This window comes from Pseudorca crassidens, chromosome 13 (genome assembly GCF_039906515.1).
Source record: "Pseudorca crassidens isolate mPseCra1 chromosome 13, mPseCra1.hap1, whole genome shotgun sequence".
In the NCBI taxonomy this organism is placed as follows: domain Eukaryota; kingdom Metazoa; phylum Chordata; class Mammalia; order Artiodactyla; family Delphinidae; genus Pseudorca; species Pseudorca crassidens.
In genome coordinates, this window is record NC_090308.1 from 26792902 (window position 1) to 26818189 (window position 25288).

Genomic DNA, 25288 nt, shown 5'->3' on the forward strand with positions numbered 1-25288 from the left:
TTTATTTAAACTGTGTGTTATTTGGTAGCCGCTGAAATGTATAGACATTGTTCTGTGGTCTTCGGACGTTGTACTTTAGTCTTAAAGGACTTCCCAGTCCACCAGAAGATCTCATTGCCCCTCTCTCATGGCAATAGCATGACCCATGAGAGGCTGGAACAATTTTTTTCAATCCTAGCTTCTCGGAGCAATTCAGATTTATAAAGCTGATGAACACCTGAAAGGATTTTGCTTAGACCTTTGAGGATAATTCAAGGGTTGTGACAGCTTGGTGGCTTTGCCTACAGGCAGTTTTCTTTCAGGCGCTTCAGGCTTTCAGGAGTCAAGGTTTAATTCATGATTGAATCAGACCTCCAGCCCTTCAAGCCAGAAGTGAAACTACCTTTGATGTCTGGGAAGTCTTCCATCATTAGCACTTTGGTGCCTCAGAGATCCTAGCTGTGGACGAGTAGCAATAGTTAAGCAGAACAGTTTTGGCCCCAAATGTTGGATACTTATTGGGTAGAGAAAAGCGTGTACCAAAGAAAAAGATACCTTGTTACGGATAAAAACAAAAATGAACACTCCAGGAGGAAAGGAGGGAGCTGATCCTTGGCCAACAGATTAAATGAGAGGGATTTGTCATTATACGATCCAAAACCTATATTTTCTCACCGGTTTTGTTTTTGTCTTTTTAGTGCCTTCTTTCTGTATTTGATCTATTGGCTGCCTTTTCACTTCTTTGCAATTAAATATTTAGGCAAATACCTACTGCCAGAAAACGACTCACAAATCATTTATACTCCAGAGCTGCACTGTGGAATTCAGCTGAGCACTTGAAAATGTGGCAAATGAGACTTGACGGATCAAATTTGAAATTTAATTTTCTTTTAAGCAACTTTTAATTGTGACAAAAAACATACAACAAAATATACCATCTTAACTGTTTTTAAATGTGCAGTTCAGTAGTATTAAGTGTATTCACATTGTCGTGCAACCAATCTCTAGAACTTTTTAAATCTTGCAAAACTGAAACTATACCCACTAAACAACAACCTTCCATCCTCCTCCCCCAGCTCCTGGCAACCACCATTTTACTTTCTGTTCCTATGAATTTGACTACACTAGATACCTCATACAAATGAAATCATACAGTATTTGTCTTTTTTTTTTTTTTTTTTTGCAGTACGCAGGCCTCTCACTGTTGTGGCCTCTCCCGTTGCGGAGCACAGGCTCTGGATGCGCAGGCTCAGAGGCCATGGCTCACGGGCCCAGCCGCTCCGCGGCATGTGGGATCTTCCCGGACCAGGGCACGAACCCATGTCCCCTGCATCGGCAGGCGGACTCTCAACCACTGTGCCACCAGAGAAGCCCAGTATTTGTCTTTTTGTGACTGGCTTATTTCACTTAGCATAATGTCCTTAAGGTCTGTCCTTCCACGTTGTAGCATGTGACAGGATTTCTGTTCTTTTTAAGGCTAGTAACACTCCGTTGTGTGTGTGTGTCTATACATATATATTTCTGTATGTGTATATATACACACACATGTATACATGTATAGATGCACCACATTTTGTTAATCTGTTCATCTGTTGATGGACATTTGAGTTGCTTCTTCCTTTTGGCTATTGTGAATAGCACTGCTACAAACATGGGTGTGCAGATATCTCTTCAAGATGCTGCCTTCAGTTCTTTTGGATATATACCCAATTGTTGGATCTTATGGTAATTTTATTTTTAATTTTTTGAATAACTGCTATACTGTTTTCCAAAGTGACAATACCATTTTACTTACATTCCAACCAACAGGGTACAAGGTCTTCCAGTGTTTTCACATCCTCACCAATACTTGTTTTTTCATTTTGTTTTTTTTGTTTGTTTTTTAAATAGTAGCCTGATAGGTGTGAGATAATACCTCATTATGGTTTTGATTTGCATTTCTCTAATCATCAATGATGTTGAGCATCTTATAAGTTTGTTGGCCATTTGTATATCATCTTTGGAGAAATATCTAATCAAGTCCTTTGCCCGTTTTTTAATCTTATTTTTAATTTTTGTTGTTGGAGTTATTTATACATTATGGATATTAATCCCTTATCAGATATATGATTTGCAGATAGTTTCTCTCATTTTGTAGGTTGCCTTCTTACGCTGTTGATTATATCCTTTGATGCATAGGAGTTTTTAAGTTTGAAGTCCCATTTGTTTATTTTTGCTTTCATTGCATGTGCTTTTGGTGTCATATCCAAGAAATTATTACCAAATCCAGTATCATGATGCTTCCCATTTTCTTCTGGGAATTTTATAATTTGAAGCCTTACATTTAGGTCTTCAATCATTTTGAGTTCATTTTTGTATATGGTGTAAGGTAAGGGTCCAACTACATTCTTTTGCATGTGGATATCCAGTTTCCCAGCACCATTTGTTGAAAAGACTATCTTTTCCTCATTGAATGGTGTTGGCACTCTTGTCAAGGATCCTTTGACCATATACACAAGGGTTTATTTCTGGATGCTGTACTCTGTTTCATTGGTCTATATGTCTGTCTTTATGCCAGTACCATACTGTTTTGATTACCATAGATTTGTAATATGTTCTGAAATCAGGGATTGTGAGACCTCCAACTTTGTTCTTCTTTTTCAAGATTGTTTATTCAGGGTCCCTTGAGGTTCCATATGAGTTTAGGATGGAGTTTTCTATTTCTGCAAAAAATGATGTTGGCTTTTGATAGGGATTGCATTGATTCTGTAGATTGTTTGGGATAGTATTGACATCTTAGTAATAACAAGTCTTCCTTTCTGTGAACTTTAGATGTCTTCCCATTTATTTGTGTCTTCTTTAATCTCTTTCAGCAATGCCTTCTAGTTTTCTCTGTAGAAGTCTCCCACCTCCTTGGTTAAGTTTATTCCTAAGTATTTTATTCTTTTTTTGATGCTGTTGTAAATGGGATTGTTTTCTTAATTTCCTTTTCAATTTTATTAAATTTTAATTAATTTAGATCTAAATTCAACTGCCTGCTATTGAGTACTTGAAATATGTTTTGTGAGACTAAACTTAACATTTAATTTTAATTAATTTAGGTCTAAATTCAAATAGCCAAATGTGGCTAGTGGCTACCATTTTGGACAGTGTAGGTGCAGAACATTTCTATCATCACTGTTCTCTTGTACAGTGCTGCCTTTGAATATCTGTTTATATTGCCTCTCTTGTGGGTTATTTGTATTCTAAACCTAACTTTAGTTGTAAAACTAAAGTCTTTGTCCTGCTGGTAAGTTGCCTAGACCACTGACATGGGCTTGCTGTGTGTGTTCCACCTTAGCCTTGTGCAACGTGTTAACAGGAAAGATTATTGTACAGACCACTGGCTGTTAACTCAGATCAGGATGAGAATCAGGAGCATCTTTACATGTGTGGAACTCAAATAGGTGATTGGGTCCAAGACCAGTGGAAAGATATTTAAAAGAACTAAGAGGGTAAAAGCATCTATCTACCTGCCTGGGAGGGTGTTATGTCAAATACTGAGCATTTTTCCAAACTGCTTCTCCCTGTTCCCCCTACTCCCTAAAGGTGATTAAAGGGAGGTCAGTTTTAAGAAAGAAAGAATTGGTTCAGTGGCACTTTAACAAAAAGAAGACTCTGAGGATTATACACTTTAATGTAGATTTATTCCCAGATGCCTGTCTTATCAAGACGTAGATGATGACATTAGTCCCCAAATCCTCCACACAACAAATTACCTTTCCTGACTTATTTTCCCATTCAGGTCTCTCCTTGATCTGACTTTAGCCAAATTAAAATGTTTTGAGAAAAAGAAAGAAAAGCAACTCAAGGGCTTAACCCCAACCTCCCTCGGGAAGAGGCCTGTACCTTCCACTCTGGGGACTTGATCTGCCAGAGGCATAATTGCCATCCTGTACACCTGTCAAGAGGGTTCCATATGGTGGCTGCTGCTTCTGCTACCCAAGCACTGCAGCTGTTCTCCAATAACCTGCCTCCTGCCTTCTACTACCAGAGACGGGGACAAAGGGTGGTCATGCAGCTGCAAGTGATATAGAGGTGGCACACACCCTGTGAAGCTCTTTCCTGCCTCGTCCTGCATTTGTTTTATTTAGAAATTCTGGGGAGACATTGAGTATTATTTGACGCTGAGATGTTTTTCCCCCACCTATAGCCCAGTCCATCAACTAGGATGCTACTAAGAAAAATAGAAGCAGTTAGAAGAGATGCTGAAGGGAACAAAAGGGGAGGGAAGAAAGAAGGGGCATGATGTTTGAGCCAGGCAGAAAAGGAAAGAAAAGAAGGTACACGCCAGCTTATTGGCCCTGAGGCTAGGTGTTGTTCTGCCCCTTCCCTAGCACCCTCAGTCTGCTTTCCTGCAAGGATCCCACAGAGTGAAGGACTGACAGGCATCCACACAGGTCCCTCCAGCCAGCATCTGTTCCCATCCCAGAACACTGTTGGCCATGTTTCAGATACTTGGAATGAGTACTTTCTCCCTTGCCCTGTGCCTTGTCTTTTTGTTTGTTTCTGTTTGTGTTTTGGTTTGGGGGGTTTTATTGTTTGTTTGTTTGTTTGTTTATTTTTGTCTTCGTTGACTTGAGACTATCAGAACACTTCTGGGTTTCCTTTTGCCCATTTCTACCTAGTAAAGGTGTCACCTCTCTGGCTGAATTCCTAGTATGCAGTCGTAGGAGGGCTGATGTTTTGGCCCGAGCTCAGAGATTTCCATTTCATCCCTAATGAGGAAGACTAAAAATAGCTGAAATTCCTCACCTTGAACCTGACTTTTCCTTCAAGGGCAAGAGGACACTAAGTGAGGAAAGACTTGTTTGTATAACACCCATATAAAGAAAAAAATGAATTAATGTCTGACATAGCAGACATGTAAATTAAAAAAATATATAAACTGAGCTATAGTGTGTTCCAGGGTTAAAAAAAAAAAAAAAAAACTGCTTAAGAATTAAAAGAGATAAAGGTAGGGGGAATAAGCTGAAAGTGACCTTTATTTTGACATTTGTGTGGGCTAAACCAGACTCTGAGAAATTTTGCTCCGGGTAGTTTTAGATACAAAGTATAGGTGCTTTCTAAAAGTGTGTTTTTGTTTTGTTTTTTTACAATGTAAGTCCAGATCACACATCCAGAACCTTCTTATTAGTGTCAGATTGTGTTAATTCAATTATAATGTTCAGTTTTAACCTAATAAAGGCCTTTTGTTGGGGTGGAATGGATATACATGGCAAAGGTTGGAAATTTTCCCAAAAGCCATTCAATGGATTGCAGCTCCACTGTTGAATACTGTGAATGTGATTGTCCCGCTCATGGAAAAATCTAATTATTGTGTTCCTCTGAACTTAGGGCTATAAAAGAGAAAGGGAGAGAGAAAACTTACCCTTCCACCTCACACCCGGCATCCGAAGGGCACTATCTCCATCTCATCCCAAAGCCAGATCACCAGCTTCCTCCCGACTTTGGTAAGTGAAATGTAAGAGGCTGGCAGGGTTGTTCCATGTTGGAGAATTAAGAGCCTCTGTCCTCTGAAAAGAAACTGTTCTCTCCACACTGTTTGGCCTTCACTTGGAGAGTAATATTTTTCCTCAAAGGAAAGAAAAAAGAAACCTGGAATGAGCCTCTAAAGTGAGTACTTCTGCATTTGCCACATAAAAGACACATTCACACAGCTAAATATCTTTATTTCTCTTCCGTATTGGTGTTCCAAGACTATTACGTGGTGGAGGTATGGGGAAAGGAAGGTTCTGGCAAGCCTGTTCTCATGTGCCCCTTTCTCTTTACTTTGTTTGTTGCCCAGGCTCCCATCCAAGTCCTTTCCCCACTTGCCTGGCACCCCCAGACCAGCATCCTCCATGCCTCCTGGACCAGTCAAACCTGCCCCTGCTCAGGTCCGGCCCCCCTCGCCCGGCAACATCCGCCCCATCAAGAGAGAAGTCAGAGTGGAACCTGAGAGAAAAGACCCTGAGAAGGAACCTCAGAAAGTTGCCAATGAGCCCTCACTAAAGGGCAGGGCACTTTTGGTGAAGGTAGAAGAAGCCACAGTTGAAGAGGGGACACCTGTCGAACCAGAGGTTGCTCCTGGTAGGAATCCACTGACTCGTGGTGGAGTGTGGGTTGCTTGCTCTCTTTATTCACTCTTCCTTTTCCTCCTGCACTGCTTTGACTTAGCTTTTTCTTTCTTTCTTTTTTTCCCTTGTTGGGCACTTGAAAATTTTACTCTAAGGCTAATCTGGGGAACTTTTCTTGAATATAATTTTCCTACATACAAAGAAAGAATCATCCATCCTACAGCCTATGGTCAGAGCCACAGCATATTAATTCAGGTGTGGTTTATGAGTCCTTTCATTGGCCGAGTCCAATAATTTGACAAAATGTGGTATTCAGAGCACCTGCATCAGAATCATTTTATCATTTATCCTATTGCTGTGTAACAAATTATTCCAAAACTTTGCAGCTTAATAACAACAACAAACAGTTATTATATCACGCAGAGTCTTGGGTCAGGAATTTGGGAGCAGCTCAGCTGGGTTGTTAGAGGATGGCTCATGCACAGGGCTGTCGGCAGGTGACCTTCGTTTCATGACACAGGAACCTCTCCATAGGGCTGTTGGATGTCCTCACAGTCTGTCCACTCTGCTGGCTTCCCGCAGAATGAGTGAGCTGGGGGAGAGAATCACGAGGAGCCCATAGTATCTTTTATGCCCAGTCTCAGAAGTCACACACACAGAAATCACGATTTCTTTTCTTTTTTTATTTATTCATTTATTTTTGGCTGCTTTGGGTCTTCGTTGCTGCCCACGGGCTTCCTCTAGTTGCGGTGAGCGGGGGCTACTCTTCATTGCCGCGCACGGACTTCTCATTGCAGTGGCTTCTCTTGTTGCGGAGCTCGGGCTCTAGGCACGCGGGCTTCAGTAGCTATGGTGCACGGGCTCAGTAGTTGTGGCTCGCGGGCTCTAGAGCTCAGACTCAGTAGTTGTGGCACAGGGGCTTAGATGCTCCGCGGCATGTGGGATCCTCCCGGACCAGGGACTGAACCCATGTCCCCTGCACTGGCAGGCAGATTCCCAACCGCTGTGCCACCAGGGAAGTCACAGAAATCACGATTTCTGTCATACTATTCGTTAGAAGCAAGTCACTAGCTTCAGCTCACACTCAAGTTGGGGGGATTAGCCTTCATCTTTTAAAGGGAGGATTTTCGAAGAATTTAGGGAAATATTTTTAAACCACATCTATAATGTTTCAAACTGTAGAACCCTGCCCCTACCTCAGACCTATTGAATCAGAATACGTGGTGGGTCCAAGGACTCTGAAGGATACTAAGCTCATCTGTTGACTCTTGTGCAGGATTGCCAGATAAAATAGAGTGGCAGTTATCCTGTGTGTACTGGAGTTTGGGGACCACTGGCTTAGCGTATGTGATTGACAGAGGTCAGAATTTTTTCCAAAAGACGCAGTGGATCTCATCTCTACCAAGTTAACCAGATGCTGTTTAGAAGTTTAAAATCACCTGGAACTAGAAATTCAATGTATCTTGTTGAAAATTGTCTTCATTCAAGAGTTTTCTCTTTAAGACTTAATTTGAAGATACAGGGTGGGGGGCAAAGAAAGAATAGTGACTCAAGACAAATGATAGTATAGTAAGGGAATGGATGAGTCCAATACCTGTTTGCATGGAAAGAGGGAGAAGAGAAAGGCCAAAAAGTGTCCTGAGGGCAAAGAAAAATCTGTGGGAGCAGCAGGAGAAATGCAGATCTTGAAAGGAGGGTCTGGAGTGGTCAGGGATCACACCTCACCATGGTGCCTATGGCAGGGGTGCCCCAGCTCCCTAGGTCCTTTTCCTGAATCCAGATAAGGTCAGAGAACTACTCTCATCTTGCACGTTGGCATCAGAACTGGCAGTGGAGACCTGCAATGTCTAAGGAGCACAGATGCCGTCTCCCGAAGAGGCTCTTGGTTCCTCCCTCCTCAGACCTGGAGGCAGCTCTGGGTAGACAGAAGAGGCCTCTTCCTTGGTCTCTTCCCGCCTGAGTCCGGGCTCAGTGGTATGGACACTGGGCATGGTCACAGAAAGGCTTGAGTCCTCTAGTGATGAATAGTCACTGAAGAGAAGGAATTTTTTTTTAACGTAATGAAAGGCAAATGGAAGATCTCATCTTCCTTTTTCCTGGGGTATAACTTCCCACAGAACCTAACATGAGGCTCTATACTTAGTACACATTCGATATATGTTGTTAACTGATTTAACTTGTATAAAAATAAGGCTTGGTGACAGAGTGTCAGCTTCGGATGTCTCACTTACACACGCGGCTTTTTGTTATCTGTTGCCCGGTTACAGATAGAATACAGTGAAACCGTGAGAACGCGCAGTAATAAACATTCCCTTTTCTTTTATAGCGATGAATTCGAGGCCTGGGGTGCAGGGGATGCTAGTTTTTGTGTTGTTCTTTGGCTTTTGTTTCCAACTGGTTTTCTCCTTGTACTTGTTTGTACAGCTGCTCCGGAGGCAGCCTCAGCACCGGCCTCCGCTCCAGCCTCCACTCCGGCCCCTTCATCCACTGTGACTGCCATCGCTTCTCTGAAGACCTCTGCGGGCACCACTGACCCGGAAGAGGCCACGAGGCTGCTAGCTGAGAAGAGGCGGCTGGCCCGAGAGCAGAGAGAGAAGGAGGAAAGGGAGAAGAGGGAGACGAAAGAGCTCGAAAGGTAAAGGAGTGACACTGCTCAGTGACACCCTAGTGACACCTTGGATTAAGTCTTCAGTCAGGGAGAAGAGGTAATAGTAGTGTTGAAGGTGAATCTATTTAGTTGTTTCAGAATTAGTCTCCCCTGGTGTTCCCCTGAGCACTAAGCGACTTTTGTAAGCCACATTTTCTTATTATAATGACAGTGCAACAAAATTGATGGAGAAGGGGTTTTTTGTTTTGTTTTCGAAGGACTAGGGAGAAAGGTTTAAAGAAAAAAAAAATCATCCATATTCTTACCAGATTTCAATAATTGTGTACATTTTGGGTCACCCTTTCCCGTCTCTGAACAGTGTGTGGGTGTATATACATGCATAAATATATACATACACACATAGATTTGCATAATTGTAACCACAGTAGAGGTACAGTTGTGCAGTCTTAATTTTTTATTTAACGTATCTCTCATCTCCATGTTTCCTCATTATCTTTCTCATTATCTTAAAGCTGCATATTAACAGCTCATGTTTTCTTCCAGATAGTATTCCTCTCAGAGGGTAGCTGCGTGAGATAGTTAAGTGCCCCACGACTGCCTGCCAGACAGTATGCCAGGGGCAGTTTGCTTAGTTGCCCCCCTTCTGGAGCTAATAAGGCTAATGTCAATATAATTGTTCTTCAAATAAGCAGAACTGCCTCTCCGGAAAGGACGGCAGCCCCAGTGCTGGGCCGCCATCTTGGACATGCCCTACCCTTGGTCCCAACAGGGAGCTTACATGGTCCATCTTGTCCCTGTACTGAAACAGAACATTATAACCTTTATTTACTTACAGAGATTTGGAGGGGAGCGTTAAATTCATTACTAAAAAGTCACATTATTGGATTAAACAGATCTCAGCCTTTAAAGATAGTTATATTGCAGATGCTTTAAAAAAAAAAAAAACAAGAAAACAGGGTCTTCCCTGGTGGCGCAGTGGCTGAGAGTCCGCCTGCCGATTCAGGGGACACGGGTTCGTGCCCCGGTTCGGGAAGATCCCACATGTCGCGGAGCGGCTGAGCCCGTGAGCCATGGCCACTGAGCCTGCGCGTCCAGAGCCTGTGCTCTGCAGCGGGAGAGGCCACAACAGTGAGAGGCCCACGTACCGCAAAAAAAAAAAAAGAAAGAAAGAAAGAAAGAAAACAAGCTCTCCTCAGAATATGAGTGGATACATTCTGCGTCTGTTTCCCACGAGGCAACGGGAGGCTGGGAAGGGGAGGAGGAAGGAGAGAGGGTGGCCTCACGTGGATCAGTGGATGCTGTTGGCCAGCCCTCCCAACAAACTGTTCTCGCGGTAACCACAAACTCGATCGCGCCTTGCCAAGGAAGTCCCCTCACGTATCTTCGTCTTGTTTTGTCTTTTTCCAGACAAAAGCGAGAAGAATTGGCCCAAAGGGTGGCTGAAGAGAGAACCCGCCGAGAGGAGGAAGCCCGCCAGCTGGAAGCTCGGCAAGCCAGGGAGAGGGAAGAGCAGCTGCGGCGGCAGGAGGAGGAGCGGGCCCGGCGCGAGCGGGAGGAGATGGAGCGCATCCAGAAACAGGTAGCGGGGTGCCGGCTCCCGCCCGGGAAGCAGGTCGGCGCAGCCTTGGCTCAAGATGGGGCAAGGGGCAGCCCAGATGGGAAGAGGAAGCTGTTGAGCGTGTGGTTAGGAGTGCTTGTGTCTCCCCCGTGTGCGCTCGTGGTCCTCGCGTTCTCCGTCCTCGGGCGCCCCGGGACCTTGGGGGCAGCGGGCAAAGCCGGCCTGTGTGTAAGAAGCAGATACCGACTTCCCGTTTTCAGAAAGAAGAAGAAGCTCGTGTTCGGGAAGAAGCAGAGAGGGTCCGGCAGGAACGGGAGAAGCATTTCCAGAGAGAAGAGCAGGAGCGCCTGGAGAGGAAGAAGGTAGTTGCGTCTCTGCCCCCGCAGCCTGGCGCCCTCGCTGCTCTTGATTCTGCCTAGACTGCAGCCGGCTCCAGACCAAGAGACTAGCTCACTGCCATCAGAAAACAAAAGTGTCCTGCCCATTCCAGGTTAACTAAAGTAGCTCTCAGTATTAATGTTCTCCTCCAAAGAAATCGCTCTTGGTGTTTCAGGCTTCACCAAAAACAGTTGCTTGCAATTCATGCGGCTTAAGCCAATTTCAACTTCTTTGAGTAACTCCAGTTAAGACAAAGACAATTATATTTTCCCAAAATAATGGACATGTTTCAATGCCCTGCTATTTGCTTAGTCAGTGAAATGCTCCAGGCTAGCTTTCTTTCCACATCTGATGTGTTTGCTCAATTCTGCCTTTTTTGTAGCGGCTTGAGGAGATAATGAAAAGAACCAGAAGAACAGAAGCTTCAGATAAGGTATTGAGATGGCCTTTTTTTTAACTATTCTTAATGGCTTTTTTTTTAACTTTCATTTGTAATTTTAACATTAAAAAGTCTTTTTTTTTTTTTCTTTGTTAGAAAACCGTTGATCAGAGAAATGGAGATATAACCAAGGGAGCGCTCATTAGAGAAACAGGTACTTATTTCAGTGAACTCAGATCAATACAAATATAAAATTTTTTAATTTATTCTGTGGAGGTCAAGATAAACATTGATTTAAAATAAAAATACTCATTGACTCACAGAAGCTTAGGTGTTTCTCATCTAGTCCACAAATAATCCCCTTTATCTAAAAATCTCTAGCATTTCTAGCAGATTTTTTTCACATTTGTTTATACTCTAATGGAGTATTTAATATCTTAAGTCATTTTATATCCTATATATGTCTCTCTACATATCTATGTGTATGTATGCCTCTATAGATATGTATACACACGTATATGTGTATATACACACACGATTAGAAGAATTTTCTTTGAGTTTATAAAATTAAATTTCATTTGTCATTTACTATCTGCTAAAGGAATCTGTGTTTATATTTGCTATTAAGGACATTAAATTTAAACATTTTGACAACTTGTACTTACGGCATTTCTCAGAAAAGGCTTTAAATGTTATTTCTTTTAGTTCTGACTTCAGAATAGAGTTAAAATTTGAAATTTGTTGAAATTTCATTAGAAAGTTGTTCATATGCCATAGGCTTTGGACAAAGATGATTAATTTCTTGGTGATTTTAAACCAAATTTGGTGTATATAAAAGTAAAATTTATCTTAGTGTTTTAGTACTCACACTCAACTAATATTTATTAAATGCCTTCTTTGTGTCAGATACATCTGCATACATTTCTTGTTTAATTTCCATTGCAGGCCTGTGAGATAGGAGATGCCTTATCTTGGAGTAAGCAGGCATTTTCAGAAAACTTTTGTGTGCCAGGCCCTTTTGTAGGTGCTAGGATTCAGTGTGAGCAGGTCAGCCGAGGTCCCTACCCCCGAGGAGAACTCAGATTGAGTGACAGGCCCAGCTTGCACAGCTGGAGTCCAAGTCACCAGCTTGTAATTTGGCTCCTTCCGTGATTCCACGTGGTCTTCATGATTGTACATACAGGTGGTTGGTCGATAATTCATTATTCAGTCTTCCTCTTTCCTCATCTGCAGTATCAATATGAAAAGAAAGGACCAGAGATACCTCAGTTTCTTTTACTGTTTATTGTAGACTGGAGTAAAGATCAAATGAAATGATTTATGTGAAACAACATTCTCTGTTCTGGGGTTTTCAAATGTAAAATACTGGTATTTGGGGATTTGGTTTTACTTCAGTAGAGGCTATCCGAGTTCCTCTATGTCATAATCCCTTCAGTGTGGGGCTTTTCATTCTCTTTTAAAGATGCCCTAATTATATTTGTTTGGAGAATAGCCTAATGGTTGCATATTAACCCCACTGCATTTTTAACAGGTTGCCTCCAAGAATGTTGTGATACATTCGGGCTTAAAGCAGGCATGGCACCCAGTAAGTCCTCAGAATGAGCATTTTAGAATGTAAATTACAACAACCCAGGATTATTTGAGGAGCCGATGCTGTAGTTTGTACATGGCTGGGCTCCTTGTTGTTTTTTTGTTTTTCCATGTGTCTTCTTCCTGCTATTCCCCTATCAATTCTTTCGATTATTCTTTGTACCTCAATTCGAGAATGAACAATGGCCAGAAGGAAGGTGCAACTTGTCAGTCATCACACCTGTGTTTATCAACTCCATAATAAATTTGGTTTGAGTTAATAGTGCTAAAACGAGGCCTGAGGATTATCTAACATATGTTCCTCTTCTCCTGGTCCCACATTTGGTTGAGGACTGAATGGTATCACCAGTGCTCCAAAGAGAATTCTAGGCTGGGCAGGCAGGTGAGTTTGCAGACCTATCAGAAGTCTTCTCAGAAGATTCCTATTACCAGCTTTGCAAATTTTGGCAGCTTTAAGTTATTAGTCTCTTCTTAAGATTTTACGTAAACCTGGCCCAGATTTTAAAGTCAGTCATCAATATTGTTTGCTCACGCTAGACTCCAGTGGGGAATATTGAATGACTAGGTAGCACAGTTAGGTACAATTCACTGGCCTTCCATGCATGAAATCCCTACCATTCTTAAGTGGGACTAAAACTGAATTTTCCAAAATATTTTTCATCACTTAGGGTATTTCATGGTGATTTGCTCCAAAGCCTTCAGTAATAATTTGTTCAGCATCTGCCTGACCAAATCAGCTTACTGTTATCTTCATCAATTGCTTTGGTTTCAGTATTACATACTTTTTTGTCCAAAGTCAATGTGGTACAAGCAGAAATAATCACAGCACTGATTTCCACCCTTACAATGTGCTGGGCAGTGTTCTAAGTACTTTGCATGTGTTAATACATTCAATTCTCACAGTAGCCTATGAGTTAGGTACTATTCTCACAGTAGCCTACGAGTTAGGTACTATTACTATCCATGAGGAAACTGAGGCCCAGAGCGTTTGTGGCTTGCCCAGGGTCACACAGCTGGTAACTAGCAGAGCCAGGACATAAATCCAGGCATTCTGGCTCCTGGGGTTTGGGTTTGATAGTCGAGTAGTAGTAACCCTTTGTTCCATCTTCTTTGCCATGTCCAGCGGTATCTGCACTTCCAAATATGACAAACTCTCCAGGACAAGGAGAACCAGCAGCTAGCCCCCATGTGGTTGCCTCACACCAATCAGAAGTGACTGTGGAGAGGTGAGTGAGACAACTGCGGCCTCTCTTACTGATGCGCATTAGAGCAAAGCACGACTGTTTTTGCCCCACCAATCCCACCAGAATTTTCTGGGGCCAGACAGAATTTGAGTTTTAACATGAAGATTTATTTAGGTTCATTAATGTTTGGTAGAGCTAGTAACTCTGTAATCTGAGAAAAGGAAAATGTCTTTTTTTCTTGAATCTCTAAATATGATGGTGAGGTTTTTGTGTGGCTATCAAACAAAATTACAGGGAATAATTTGTTACTTTCCTTTGTATGTATTTGGCATGACCCTGGACCATCTTCACACCCTTTGATGATATACAGCAGCTGTATTTTCACTGTATATAATATTATAGTGAGTCACAGGTTTGTTCCTTAGTAAAAGTAATTTAGATGCCAATATTTCTTTTACTAGTAGTAGAGCTTCTTATTGAGGAAACAGATGGTTGCTAACAATAGTTAAGAAGTGTGCGTTAAAGAAAGATTGCCTTCCTGTTCCCTTGCATTTATACTGACAGCGTTGTAAGAGTGCTCTCAAAACTGAAAATTAAGGGTAATCATAGCCTGTGTCTAGAAATCCAGTCATAGAGAACTTGTAGAAATATTTATAATAATGTTCAAATTTTTCAGCTGCAACTTTTTAATTATCAGAATTTACTGGATTATGAGTTCTGTCTCTAATGCCAGAGTCTTTGCTACCATAAGAGAATTGAAGCTCCTCACATTAACTTTTTTAATAGATAGAAAAATGTCTTTTAAGATCTAAGATCTTTTTTTCTTCCAGTTTTACTGAGATATAATTGACATACAGCACTGTATAAGTTTAAGGTATATGGCATAATGATTTGATATACATAAATTCTTTTCTCCATCTAAAAACACATACTATACAACATTTTATATTGTTGGAAGCCATGAAAAGACAAGTTGTCCTAAGATGGACATCCTAAGATATCTATAAGTCATAAGGTATCTATGTATATCTGTCTGGGACAGTAAAAATTTTTTTTAATTTGCCCAGTATAATACCAAAGAAAATAATTTTCCTAAGAGAGATTTTAATAAGCGTTTGATTATGTTTAATAAATTTATTGTCATAATTACCCAAGAGATATATTAAGTGATATTTCATTTTTTTAGTTATAGTTTGATTTTCAAATAAAATACTCATTTCCAACTACTATAATTTATGGCATTTAGTTCATTGATGTCAGAGATTTTTAGAAAAGGATAAAAAGTACCACAGAGAACCCCATTATTATAACAAAGGATAGGTTTTTTAAGCCACTGATAATTCTCTCTGAGGAATAAAATTAGCTTATAGTTTAGCTGAATCTCTTCAGTGGTAAAATCAAGTGATTAATCATTGTATAAGAACCTGAAACATATCTTCAGGAGTCTTGCATCCAACTTCAACCTCCAGAGAGTAGCCAAAGAAGGGGAATTCAAAAGCCAATACTTGTATCTTAAGAGGACACACAGATCCATAAACCCTAACCCCAGCAACCTCAGCTTCCGTTTTATAGTTTCTGCTGGTCACAGTGTCCTCTGAACATTTAATAATTGTTCATCCAGAGCACAGGGCATGATTATTCCTCTAATTGCTAACAAGTAAGAATGGGTGGGGTGGTTGGGTAAGAGTGGGAGGGGAAATGAGGTCAGCTGTTGATTCAAGCCTGGGGTTGGCGTTGCCATTACAGCTTGTCAGCACACGCAGGCCTGGAAGGTGACAGGAGTTGACATGGTCAAGGAACAAGGGCTTTGAAGATGCATTTCTTTTGCCAAAACTTCTACTTAAAAATCTCTCTGGGATGGGAACCAAAACTCTTCCCCTGATTACAGAAAGCGCATTGGTACTGGGAAAGAGCAGGAGGAAGGGCGTGGCAGCGCAAGCACTATAACGGCGGGTATTAGGACGGGGTGTGTGTGCGAGTGCACACGCGCTAATGTAGGCTACCATGATGCCGAGCCTCTTCTCCCCTCCTTAGTGAAATAGCGGAAACGCACCATGATAGTCTGAATCTGTATAATATTTTTATGTTCTCGTCCACGGCACTTTTACAAATAATATTTTCAACATACCCTGCAATACCTTGTGAAGCACTTAGGTCAGGCATCTTTATTTTTTTTCTAGAAGAAAGGGTTTAATAATTAACAAAAAATACCGTAATACCCAAATCAGAAATGTTTTAGAATATGTTCCACAAAGTCAATGTATCTCACTGACTGGGGAAAGTAAACTGTTTCCTCAATAGGGAAAAAAAAAAGCAAAGATTCCTTAAAAAAAAAAAAAAAGGAAAGATTAGATGTCTACTAGCTTCATTTTCACCATTTGGGAAGGAGACGGAAAAAGACTAACTTACGAAAGTTCAATTTGTTGGCATTACTGACAGTAGAGACCTGACTTTCTGATCTCTTCCATAGATCTCTGTCTGCAGGTAAACATTGTTTATGATGAGTGTGTATTAGAAGTTAAAACCATCATGATTTTTGTTTCACATTTTTAGTCTTATTAATATTTTCCATTTGAAAATTTTAACTCTAGAATTTTGTCAAATAGGGTCATTTTTTATACATGAGCCACTGAACAAATTATGAAGTTTGCAAATATGTTTACTGCTGCAGTCAGATCAAGTGAACAATAAAATTAATCTAGCGTTCATTTGGTGCACAGGCATTGTTTTGCTGCATTGTAAAGCATAATAATGAACGTATAACCTAACGGGCTACCTATTTGGTTATGGAGTGTGTAAAGGGAGTGAAAAACCTAAGAGAGGGACTTCCCTGGTGGTGCAGTGGTTAAGAATCTGCCTGCCAACGCAGGGGACACGGGTTCGATCCCTGGTACGGGAAGATCCCACATGCCGTGGAACAACTAAGCCCGTGCGCCACAACTTCCGAGCCCACGAGCCACAACTACTGAGCCTGCACACCACAACAAAGAATAGCCCCCGCTCGCCGCAACTAGAGGAAGCCCACGCACAGCAACGAAGACCCAACGCAGCCAAAAAAAAAAACCCTAAGAGAAACTATAGGTAGAAACTAAGAATTTGTTGGCCAGTTAAATGTAGCTCTAAGGGCTTCCCTGGTGGCACAGTGGTTAAGAATCCGCCTGCCAATTCAGGGGACACGGGTTCGAGCCCTGGTCCAGGAAGATCCCACATGCCTTGGAGTAACTAAGCCCATGCACCACAACTACTGAGCCTGTAAGCCTAGAGCCCATGCTCTGAAACATGAGAAGCCACTGCAGTGAGAAGCCCGCGCACGGAAACGAAGAGTAGCCCCCGCTCAACATAGCTAGAGAAAGCCTGCATGCAGTAACGAAGACCCAGCACAGCCAAAAATAAATAAATAAAATAAATTATTTTTAAAAAAATGTAGCTCAAAAATCCAAGATATTAACCATGAATTAATAAGAATAAGGTGGGGTCAGAGGCAGATTTAAGGGGCAAAGATGAGAAGGTTGGTCTTCAACAATTTACCTATAAAATTATGCACATGTTTTAGGAAGCTGGAGACATCCAGGAAGGGCTGGAATTTGAATAGCTGGGACTATAAAAAATGGGATTATGAGAAAAACATAGGACCAGAGATCACGCATTCAATCTGGACTGTCTCCCAGTAGTTGTGTGACTTGTGCAAATTATCCCCCCCACAATCTCCTCATCTTTGAAGTACAGATCCTAATAAGGGCTACTCTTTATAAGACAAAGAGATATAAAATGCCTGCAGTAGACAGGCATGTTAAATATATGTAGAACTGTTGATGAGGATCTATTCTAATTGATAACTTGGTCCACTTGATAAGTTTTATTTGTAAAAGCTGTTTTTTTAAATAAGAATTTAAAGTACAAATATGTCAGAATTCACCATTTTTGTTAGTAATGATGAGGTCAATCATTCTAACATTTCGATTGTAAGATTATAAAAGTATTTATTATAAAACAGTTTGTCCTGAAAATGTTTTCCAGTTTTAATACTAACTCCTTTTGATTTTGATGTTTCAAACTCCCTAGTACTCCCAATTTGGAAAAACAACCAAATGAAAATGGAATATCAGTTCAGAATGAAGATTTTGAAGAAATTATAAATTTACCCATTGGATCTAAACCATCCAGATTAGAGGTCACCAACAGCGAGAGTCCAGACATTCCTTTGAATCCTATTTTGGCCTTTGGTGATGAAGGGACACTTGGGACCCTGCCTCAGGTAGATGGTGTTCAAACACAACAAACAGCAGGTAAGCTTGCCTCGAACTTCCTTCAGTAATCATCAGAAATAAATATGTGACACCCAAGAGGGAATGAACCTTCTGCTGTGTGACTGTGGCACACTTTGTCCTTCAAGGGACCAAATAAGCCACGTGGAAGAGATTGTGCATGGGTCATTAGAAGTTCAATTTTGAGTTGGTTTGGGCAAATTCTAGGGCCGCTCTTGTTCTCCCACTCAGTGTAGAAATTCGGTCCGCAGCACCAACTGGGTATCCATGGGCCTCTCCTCACGGAGCGGCACTCATTGCCCAGTGGCAGTGCTTCATATTGCGTGCCCAGATCACGCTTCATATTAAGACAGAAGACCATAACTGAGTGGCCATTGAACCTAGTTCTGTCCACTAGAGAAAAGGTTTGTTTGGTTTATATTCCATCTTTCTCAGCTCTTCAGACATTTTAAGACTGCCAACATGCTCTCCCACCATTTTTCTCTCATTTGGGTTTAGCAACCTGGGATGATATACTGTTGTCCTTTTTAAATGTAATAAGATAGTTACAATTTAAGGTAATGCGACTAATATTCCAGACTAGGAGCATACTGAGCCCAAGGGCCTTCCATCCCTTGTTGAGTGACCGTAGCTGTTGAAACTGCAAGTGACTCTCTTATACCCTGTCTCTGGAACTCACACTTAACCTGAAGTCATTGTGCAAAAAGAACAATAGCTTTACAGGACCCAGAGAAATAGCAACATAAAAAAATTACCAGGGCAGTGCTCATAGTAACTCAACAGCACAGTCCCATCAGTGTCGAGAACAAGTGGGATAATCCAGCTCCATGTCTTTTCAAACCTCTTTGATTTCTATCAGCTTCTCTCCCAGCACCTCACTTTCATGTATTGACCAGCATCTTTTTATACTGTTATGAAGAGAGCCAAGCAAATTCAGGATGTTTATAGATGAGTCGGTAAAGCATTATTTGTGGTCAAATTGTTTTGTCATTTAGATTCCATCTGTGCACTTTTAACATATTTCCCACTTTAAAACTGGTTGAAAAAGCCAACTTTGAACCTCCTATCCAAATGAAGCTAGTCTTTTTTCCTTCTCTAATATACTGACCTGGGGAGTGTAACTTCCCTTTAGTGATCTACTTTTCTAGATTGTAAAAGGAAGAAGGTCCAGCTGTGAGTGGAAGCTATAAAGCCTGACATTCTGACTCTTAAGCCTTTGAGAACAATCTGATTACCTGTGTGTTGGTGGAAACATTCCTGGTACAGCTTCCTGCTTTGTCATGTCACAGGTTCAGAGAGATGGAAGGAACATTCAGATGACTTCCTGCTTCATTCGCCAGGCTTTAAATCACCTTTTGATGTACCTGTCATTTCATTCTCACTCTTCCATACCTTCTCTAGGAACATAGTCCAGTGTCTGTGATATTAAGTGGTGTTAGGTTTCTTTTGTGGTCATGACTACTTATCAACCAACATTTATGTAACCTCCAACGTATGGCTGGAACCCAAAGTATCGGGGACTGAGGATTCAAGACGAATGTAAAGTCCCTGTTCTCAAAGAAAAGTACAGTTGACTTAACGCAGTTTGGAAAAGGAAATGATATATAGCCTAAGTTAAAGAAAAGGACATGTTTTCCTATTAGTGGTAGAATTCACTTACATATAAGACCACGGATCCTGATAAAATTGCCTATTCTTATATAAGACAAGGTATATAAAAGCATGGTAAAGTTTTAGGAATGTAAGATATTACTGTAGTATTCTTTAAGATTTTAGATAAATGTCATATTAATCTGTTCTTTTTTCTGTCTCCTAATATAGAAGTTATATGAGCATTTCTTCTAAAGAACCAAAGCAGAAATTTAATAAGAATTTCTACAATTAATGGAATTCCTTCCATGCTACAAAGGAGCATCTCCCCTTCCCCCGTTTTCTAAAGGTTTCTTGACCATCATTTTGGAAAGACTATATTAAAACCAGCTAAAGACAACAGACTGGATAGCTTTTCTAATAATTTTCGCCAATAGAGAAAAAGAAATCCTCCCTTGTTCTTCAGTACTTTAAAATAGCTTTTTCCAGTGTGCTCCTTCTTAGGAAATCAATATTTTTCTGCATTCTCTAAAAGATGAGAGCATTTGGCTGTAAAAGAAATGGGCCGAGTAGGCATGATTTTTCACATAGATATTTTGGACTTTAAAAGCTAACATGTAAAATTGGCACAAAAATTTTTACCTTTTACAGTGTAATACTTGAAATATAAGTACCTCTTGGTTCAACAAGTAGAGTGAATAGGAGAGACGTTTAAATTAAGCCTGTTTGTTTAAATATTATATTGCAAAGAGCTCTATTTGTAGAGGCAGATTACCAGGTTCTTGTAAATGCAACTTGTACATGGACATTCTGCAAACCCCACTGTCCCATTCTTCTTGCATCTCCTTTTGCAAAACATACTCAACAGTTTTAAAATGTGAAAAAAAAGAACATTATTTTTTCAGAGCAAGAAAATAATTTACTGTCCTCTTAAATAATGTATTTATAAAGTTTTTTTCAGATAAACTAATCAAATAAATTAGAACAATGTAACAACGTTGCAGAATTTGATTTATGAGATGCATTCCTTATGTTACCATGAGAGAATGTTGTTGATGATTCAGGGCTATTTCTGAAGTCTGTTTATTGCTGCTGTCCCCAGTGATGGTGGGACTTACCTTTGCCTTACCTGATCACAAATTATTTGGAGGTGGGGGAGAATAAAGATTTAATATTTCTTTAAATAAAAAAGAGAATTTGGTTTTGCTCGTTTAAGAGCAATGAAAAAATGATGGAATGTGGACTGTGTTTGGCACCCAGGACACGGCAGGATGATACCTTCATGAAGGTCCTTGTTCTGCGTGGCATCCATCAGCTTTCACCCTTCATCCTTCTTCACTTTCGCTGCTGAGCTTGGCTGTACAAACTTGCACTTTCATTTGATAATATAAATTCAATTTTATTTTGCCATTTGAGAGACTACTAATAACTAAATACTGAAGGAGAGAACACTGAGGGAACGCATTTTTTTATTATGGAGTGTTTAAAAAAGGTAAACTTCTGCCACTAGAATGTGTTTTTATTCAAAGTGGGATTGATTAATCTAGATTGAATGCGGGACTGTTCATTTATTGGACCATTTCCTTAAAATCCAAGCATACCGTCTTTAGTAACAGCTGTAATTTGTTAAAAACATTAATTTGGGGTTTTTCCCTATTCTCAGTTGTCCATGTACACATAGTCATATTAAAAGAAAAATCTGTTCAACCAAATTGTTTTTTTTTTAATCGACCTAGCATGGAACACCAAATAAAATGTGTATGACATATTTTTACTTTTAGGTTTCTCATATGTTATGACTTCACTTAGGTTGATTCTTGAGTTTTCAAATTGTTCTTCATTTAACCTCAACCAGCTTCCTCTGAACAGGCATACAGAATAGGTTGATTTAAAATTTAGAGCAGGAGTTCTGTTTTGGCTAGGTTTTCCTTTATTCATTTATATTTAACTTAAGCAATCATGAGCAAACTGAATGCCTCTAAGTAATCAAGTTTTAATTAGAAGTGGTAGAAAATTGTTAACTCTGTTTTGATAACTACACTGCCAGAGGATGACCTTGACCTTTACGATGGCTAGAATGCTTTCTGTCCAGCCCTTGAAGATCAGTATTCACCTACTGATCTTAAAGAGGTCCTCAGTAGGCACTACATTAAGGGAAGGTCTCAGGGATCAAATATGACCCTCTCCACGGAATGAGGGTGCATGGGCTTTTAGTTTCCTTTTCCACAACATTGCAGTCTGTTTTAGGCCAATTTAATCGCCAGTCACAAGTTCATTTGGTAGATACCTTCCAGTAAAAGCTGGCAGCTAAGGCTCTACGTTTCCTCCTGCATAACATCAGTACCTGGTGGTATATTATGATAAAAGCAAATCTAAAACAGAGTTTTAAGGGGAGAATGAGGGAATAAGGAGGCTGAGCAGGCCAGAGAGGTAAAAAACTACAAAAAGCTGGAAGAGAGGTGCTGGTCCATGTGAAACTCATCTGGGTTTGTTGTCTTATCAAAGTTGGGCTCCTACCGTCTTGCAGCGGGTGGGAGATGGGGCCCTATCTTCAGGTGTCAGCTGGAACAGTGTTTCTCATCCCTGCCTTTGCTAATGCTGTTGCCTCTGCTAATAATACTCTCCACTTCGTGTGAATGTTTGGAGGATTCCATGAGGTCTAGCATGTAAAGATCTTAGCACCATGCTTAACCCAGAGTAAGCGTTCGGTATTTATTAACTAAATAAAAAGACTCATCCTTCAATATTTAGCTTGTGTTTCTCCCTTCAGGAAACCTACTTTCCTCCCAGAGTCTCACTCTAGGTTAGGTGCCCTTCCTCTTTTCTAATGCTAACTCTCTGAATATGCCTCTATCATTGTGCTTGCCACAATCTATTACATTTATATTCATGATTCTCTCCCCCACTAGACTGAATCCTTGAGGGGAAAGACTTTTATTCATCTTTGTACAGTATTCCCAAATGTCCAGTGTGGTACCTGGTACCCATTAGGGACTTAGCAATGGTAATTGTTATAATGGATGGATGCTGGCATGCATGCGTGAAATCCTCATCTTGACTTTTTGACAGCTTTTGAATTATTGATTAGCCCTTTATTCTGGAATATCCTTTCTCCAGTGGATTTTGTATCAAATCAGAGGTCAGTTGCGGACAACAGAAACCACCACAGTATTTTCAGCAGAGGGGAATTTAAACACTGTTAAAATTGTTGGAAGGACTGAAGAGCATGCTCTAGACTGGGCCCTCAGGAATGACTCCCAGATCACAGCAGATAGAACTCACTAGGAGAGCTACTACCTCTTCCACTCAGGAAGATGAGAATTCAGGAAGCCACCTCTGGAACCACTGAACATATTGCCTTTGCTGAGATCCAGAGATCAGGAAGCCACCACAACGGAACTTTCCGCTAGAGCCACACAAGCAAAACATGGATTCCCAGGCCTTTGCCTCTTGTCCCTCGGGAAGCTGATGTGGGAATGCTGAACACTGGCCAGGAAGGGCAGAGGGAGCCAACAGTCCCATGACCTTCTTGCCAGCAGAAGCAGCCCAAAAGTGCTATGTACATCTTTCAAGCCTCACTCACATCACCCGATTCTCAGAACCTGCATCACATCCAGACCCTCTGGTTGCGAGGAAATCTGGGAAATGTAGTTTTCAGTCTTAACACTGCAGAAAGGCATCCTAGACTCATGGTGGATTGGATGTTAAGACAGCCCCCAGAGATGAATGGATAAAGAAGATGTGGCATATATATGCAATGGAATATTACTCAGCCATAAAAAGGAACAAAACTGAGTTATTTGTAGTGAGGTGGACGGACCTAGAGACTGTCATACAGAGTGAAGTAAGTCAGAAAGAGAAAAACAAATACCGTTTGCTAACACATATATATGGAATCTAAAAAAGAAAAAAAGAAAATGGTCAGAAGAACCTAGGGGCAAGATGGGAATAAATATGCAGACATACTAGAGAATGGACTTGAGGATACGGAGAGGGTGAAGGATAAGCTGGGACAAAGTGAGAGAGTGGCATGGACATATATACACTACCAAACGTAAAATAGAAAGCTAGTGGGAAGCAGCCGCATAGCACAGGGAGATCAGCTTGGTGCTTTGTGACCACCTAGAGGGGTGGGATAGGGAGGGTGGGGTGGAGGGAGATACAAGAGGGAAGAGGTATGGGGACATATGTATATGTATAACTGATTCCCTTTGTTATAAAGCAGAAACTAACACACCATTGTAAAGCAATTATACTCTAATAAAAGATGTTAAAAAAAAAAAAAAAAAAGACAGCCCCCAGGATCCTCCTCAGGTCCTGTGGCCCTGCCGCTGTCCTGGCCCTCCTCAGCCCCAGCTCTGTCCTCTTAACTGAGTCTTCCTTTTCTTCCCAGCACCCCACCCAATATGATTTTACCCTAAATCATCATCCCTTTCCCCCGAAATTGCCTTGAAGAGCAATCATACCCACATTCATTTCCTAGCCCAATTTACAAATCTTAATTTCCAGCCCTGCCCTCCCTCCTAAGGCTGTTCTCTTGGTCCATGTGCCTGTCAGCTGATACCACTTGTGCATCCTGCCAGTACTTCACACTCACCGTGTCTAAAATCAACCTTATCATTCCTTCCCCCAATCAGCTCTACCTCTAGACATCCCTGTCTTTTATCCCACCACCATTTCAATCATCCATGCTTCAGACATCAGATATTCTTTTTTTATTTTGCATTCCACATTCAGTCTCCAGGTTTCCCTCTTACACAACTTCTGAACTGTTTCTTTTCTGTTTGCTGCTGCCCTTGTGGCTGCACGCTGCTGTTGAAGCACCTTTTGCCTCAGAAGATTGAAAGTTCAGACACGGTTGACTCACTTTGAAGGCTCACTCAGTTTGAATGTCACACAGGCTAATACAAAAGGAAAGCAACGGAGTAGTGTCTTAACTCTGAGCTTTTGTCTGCCCGTTCCTTGAGTTTGCCTGTTGTGGGATTATGCATGTCTAGTCCCCACTCAGACCCTCAAGACAGAAAAATCCACCCCCATGCCCACAGCTCTGCCAGGAAGCTTTTCTGATTATGGTTTGCCTGTTATCCACCTTTTGCTACCTGTATTCCTCTATCATATCAGTGGGAGAACATAAAAAATACGGGGCGTAGGCATCTGGGAACTTATGTCCACTATTTCCCGCTAACTGCTGGCCACTACTTTTGAAATAAAGTCTACCTTTATGGTCCTACTCTCACCATCTTCATTTCTACTCTGATCACATTCATATCTAACGCACGGAGCATGCTCAAAAGCTTTTGTTTCCTCATAAAAGCTGATGAAGGTTTTTTTGTTTGGGGTTTTTTTTTTGGCTGCGCCACGCAGCTTGCGGGATCTTAGTTCCCCAAGCAGGGATTGAATCCAGACCCACATCTGTGAAAGCGCTGAGTCCTAACCACTGGACCGCCAGGGAATTCCCTGAAGGTCTTTAAAAGGCAATTCATCAACCGATTTTGACTCAAGGTAGATGATTACTCCAGATCAGAAAAAGATGATGTAACATCGAGCACAATTTTTCCCTTTATGTTCAACAGAGACCAAGAAAGTCAGGTATGAATAGGTTTTTATGTGCTAAGTACAGTTTCTTTCTCTCATATGGAGATACGAGTAATAAAAATGTTTTTACGATTTGTCTTATCTC

At 41.0% G+C, this 25288-nt stretch overlaps 1 protein-coding gene across 9 annotated transcripts in view; it reads left to right on the forward strand.

Annotated features, from left to right (window-relative positions):
• Positions 1 to 23906, forward strand: part of MAP7 (microtubule associated protein 7) — a 164235-nt gene extending 140329 nt beyond the window's left edge. For 5 of the 9 annotated variants that reach the window (XM_067701970.1, XM_067701967.1, XM_067701968.1 and 2 more), the window contains 11 exons: positions 1166 to 1354; positions 5335 to 5450; positions 5786 to 6069; positions 8481 to 8691; positions 10072 to 10243; positions 10483 to 10584; positions 10983 to 11033; positions 11136 to 11193; positions 13693 to 13795; positions 17816 to 18039; positions 19840 to 23906. In XM_067701970.1, coding sequence (XP_067558071.1) covers positions 1166 to 1354; positions 5335 to 5450; positions 5786 to 6069; positions 8481 to 8691; positions 10072 to 10243; positions 10483 to 10584; positions 10983 to 11033; positions 11136 to 11193; positions 13693 to 13795; positions 17816 to 18039; positions 19840 to 19850 — 1521 coding nt within the window. In that variant the 3' untranslated portion in view covers positions 19851 to 23906. The remainder of the gene's footprint in view (positions 1 to 1165; positions 1355 to 5334; positions 5451 to 5785; positions 6070 to 8480; positions 8692 to 10071; positions 10244 to 10482; positions 10585 to 10982; positions 11034 to 11135; positions 11194 to 13692; positions 13796 to 17815; positions 18040 to 19839) is intronic. The other 4 variants (XM_067701974.1, XM_067701973.1, XM_067701975.1 and 1 more) reach the window with 1 other exon arrangement.
• Positions 23907 to 25288: the final 1382 nt, after the last annotated feature.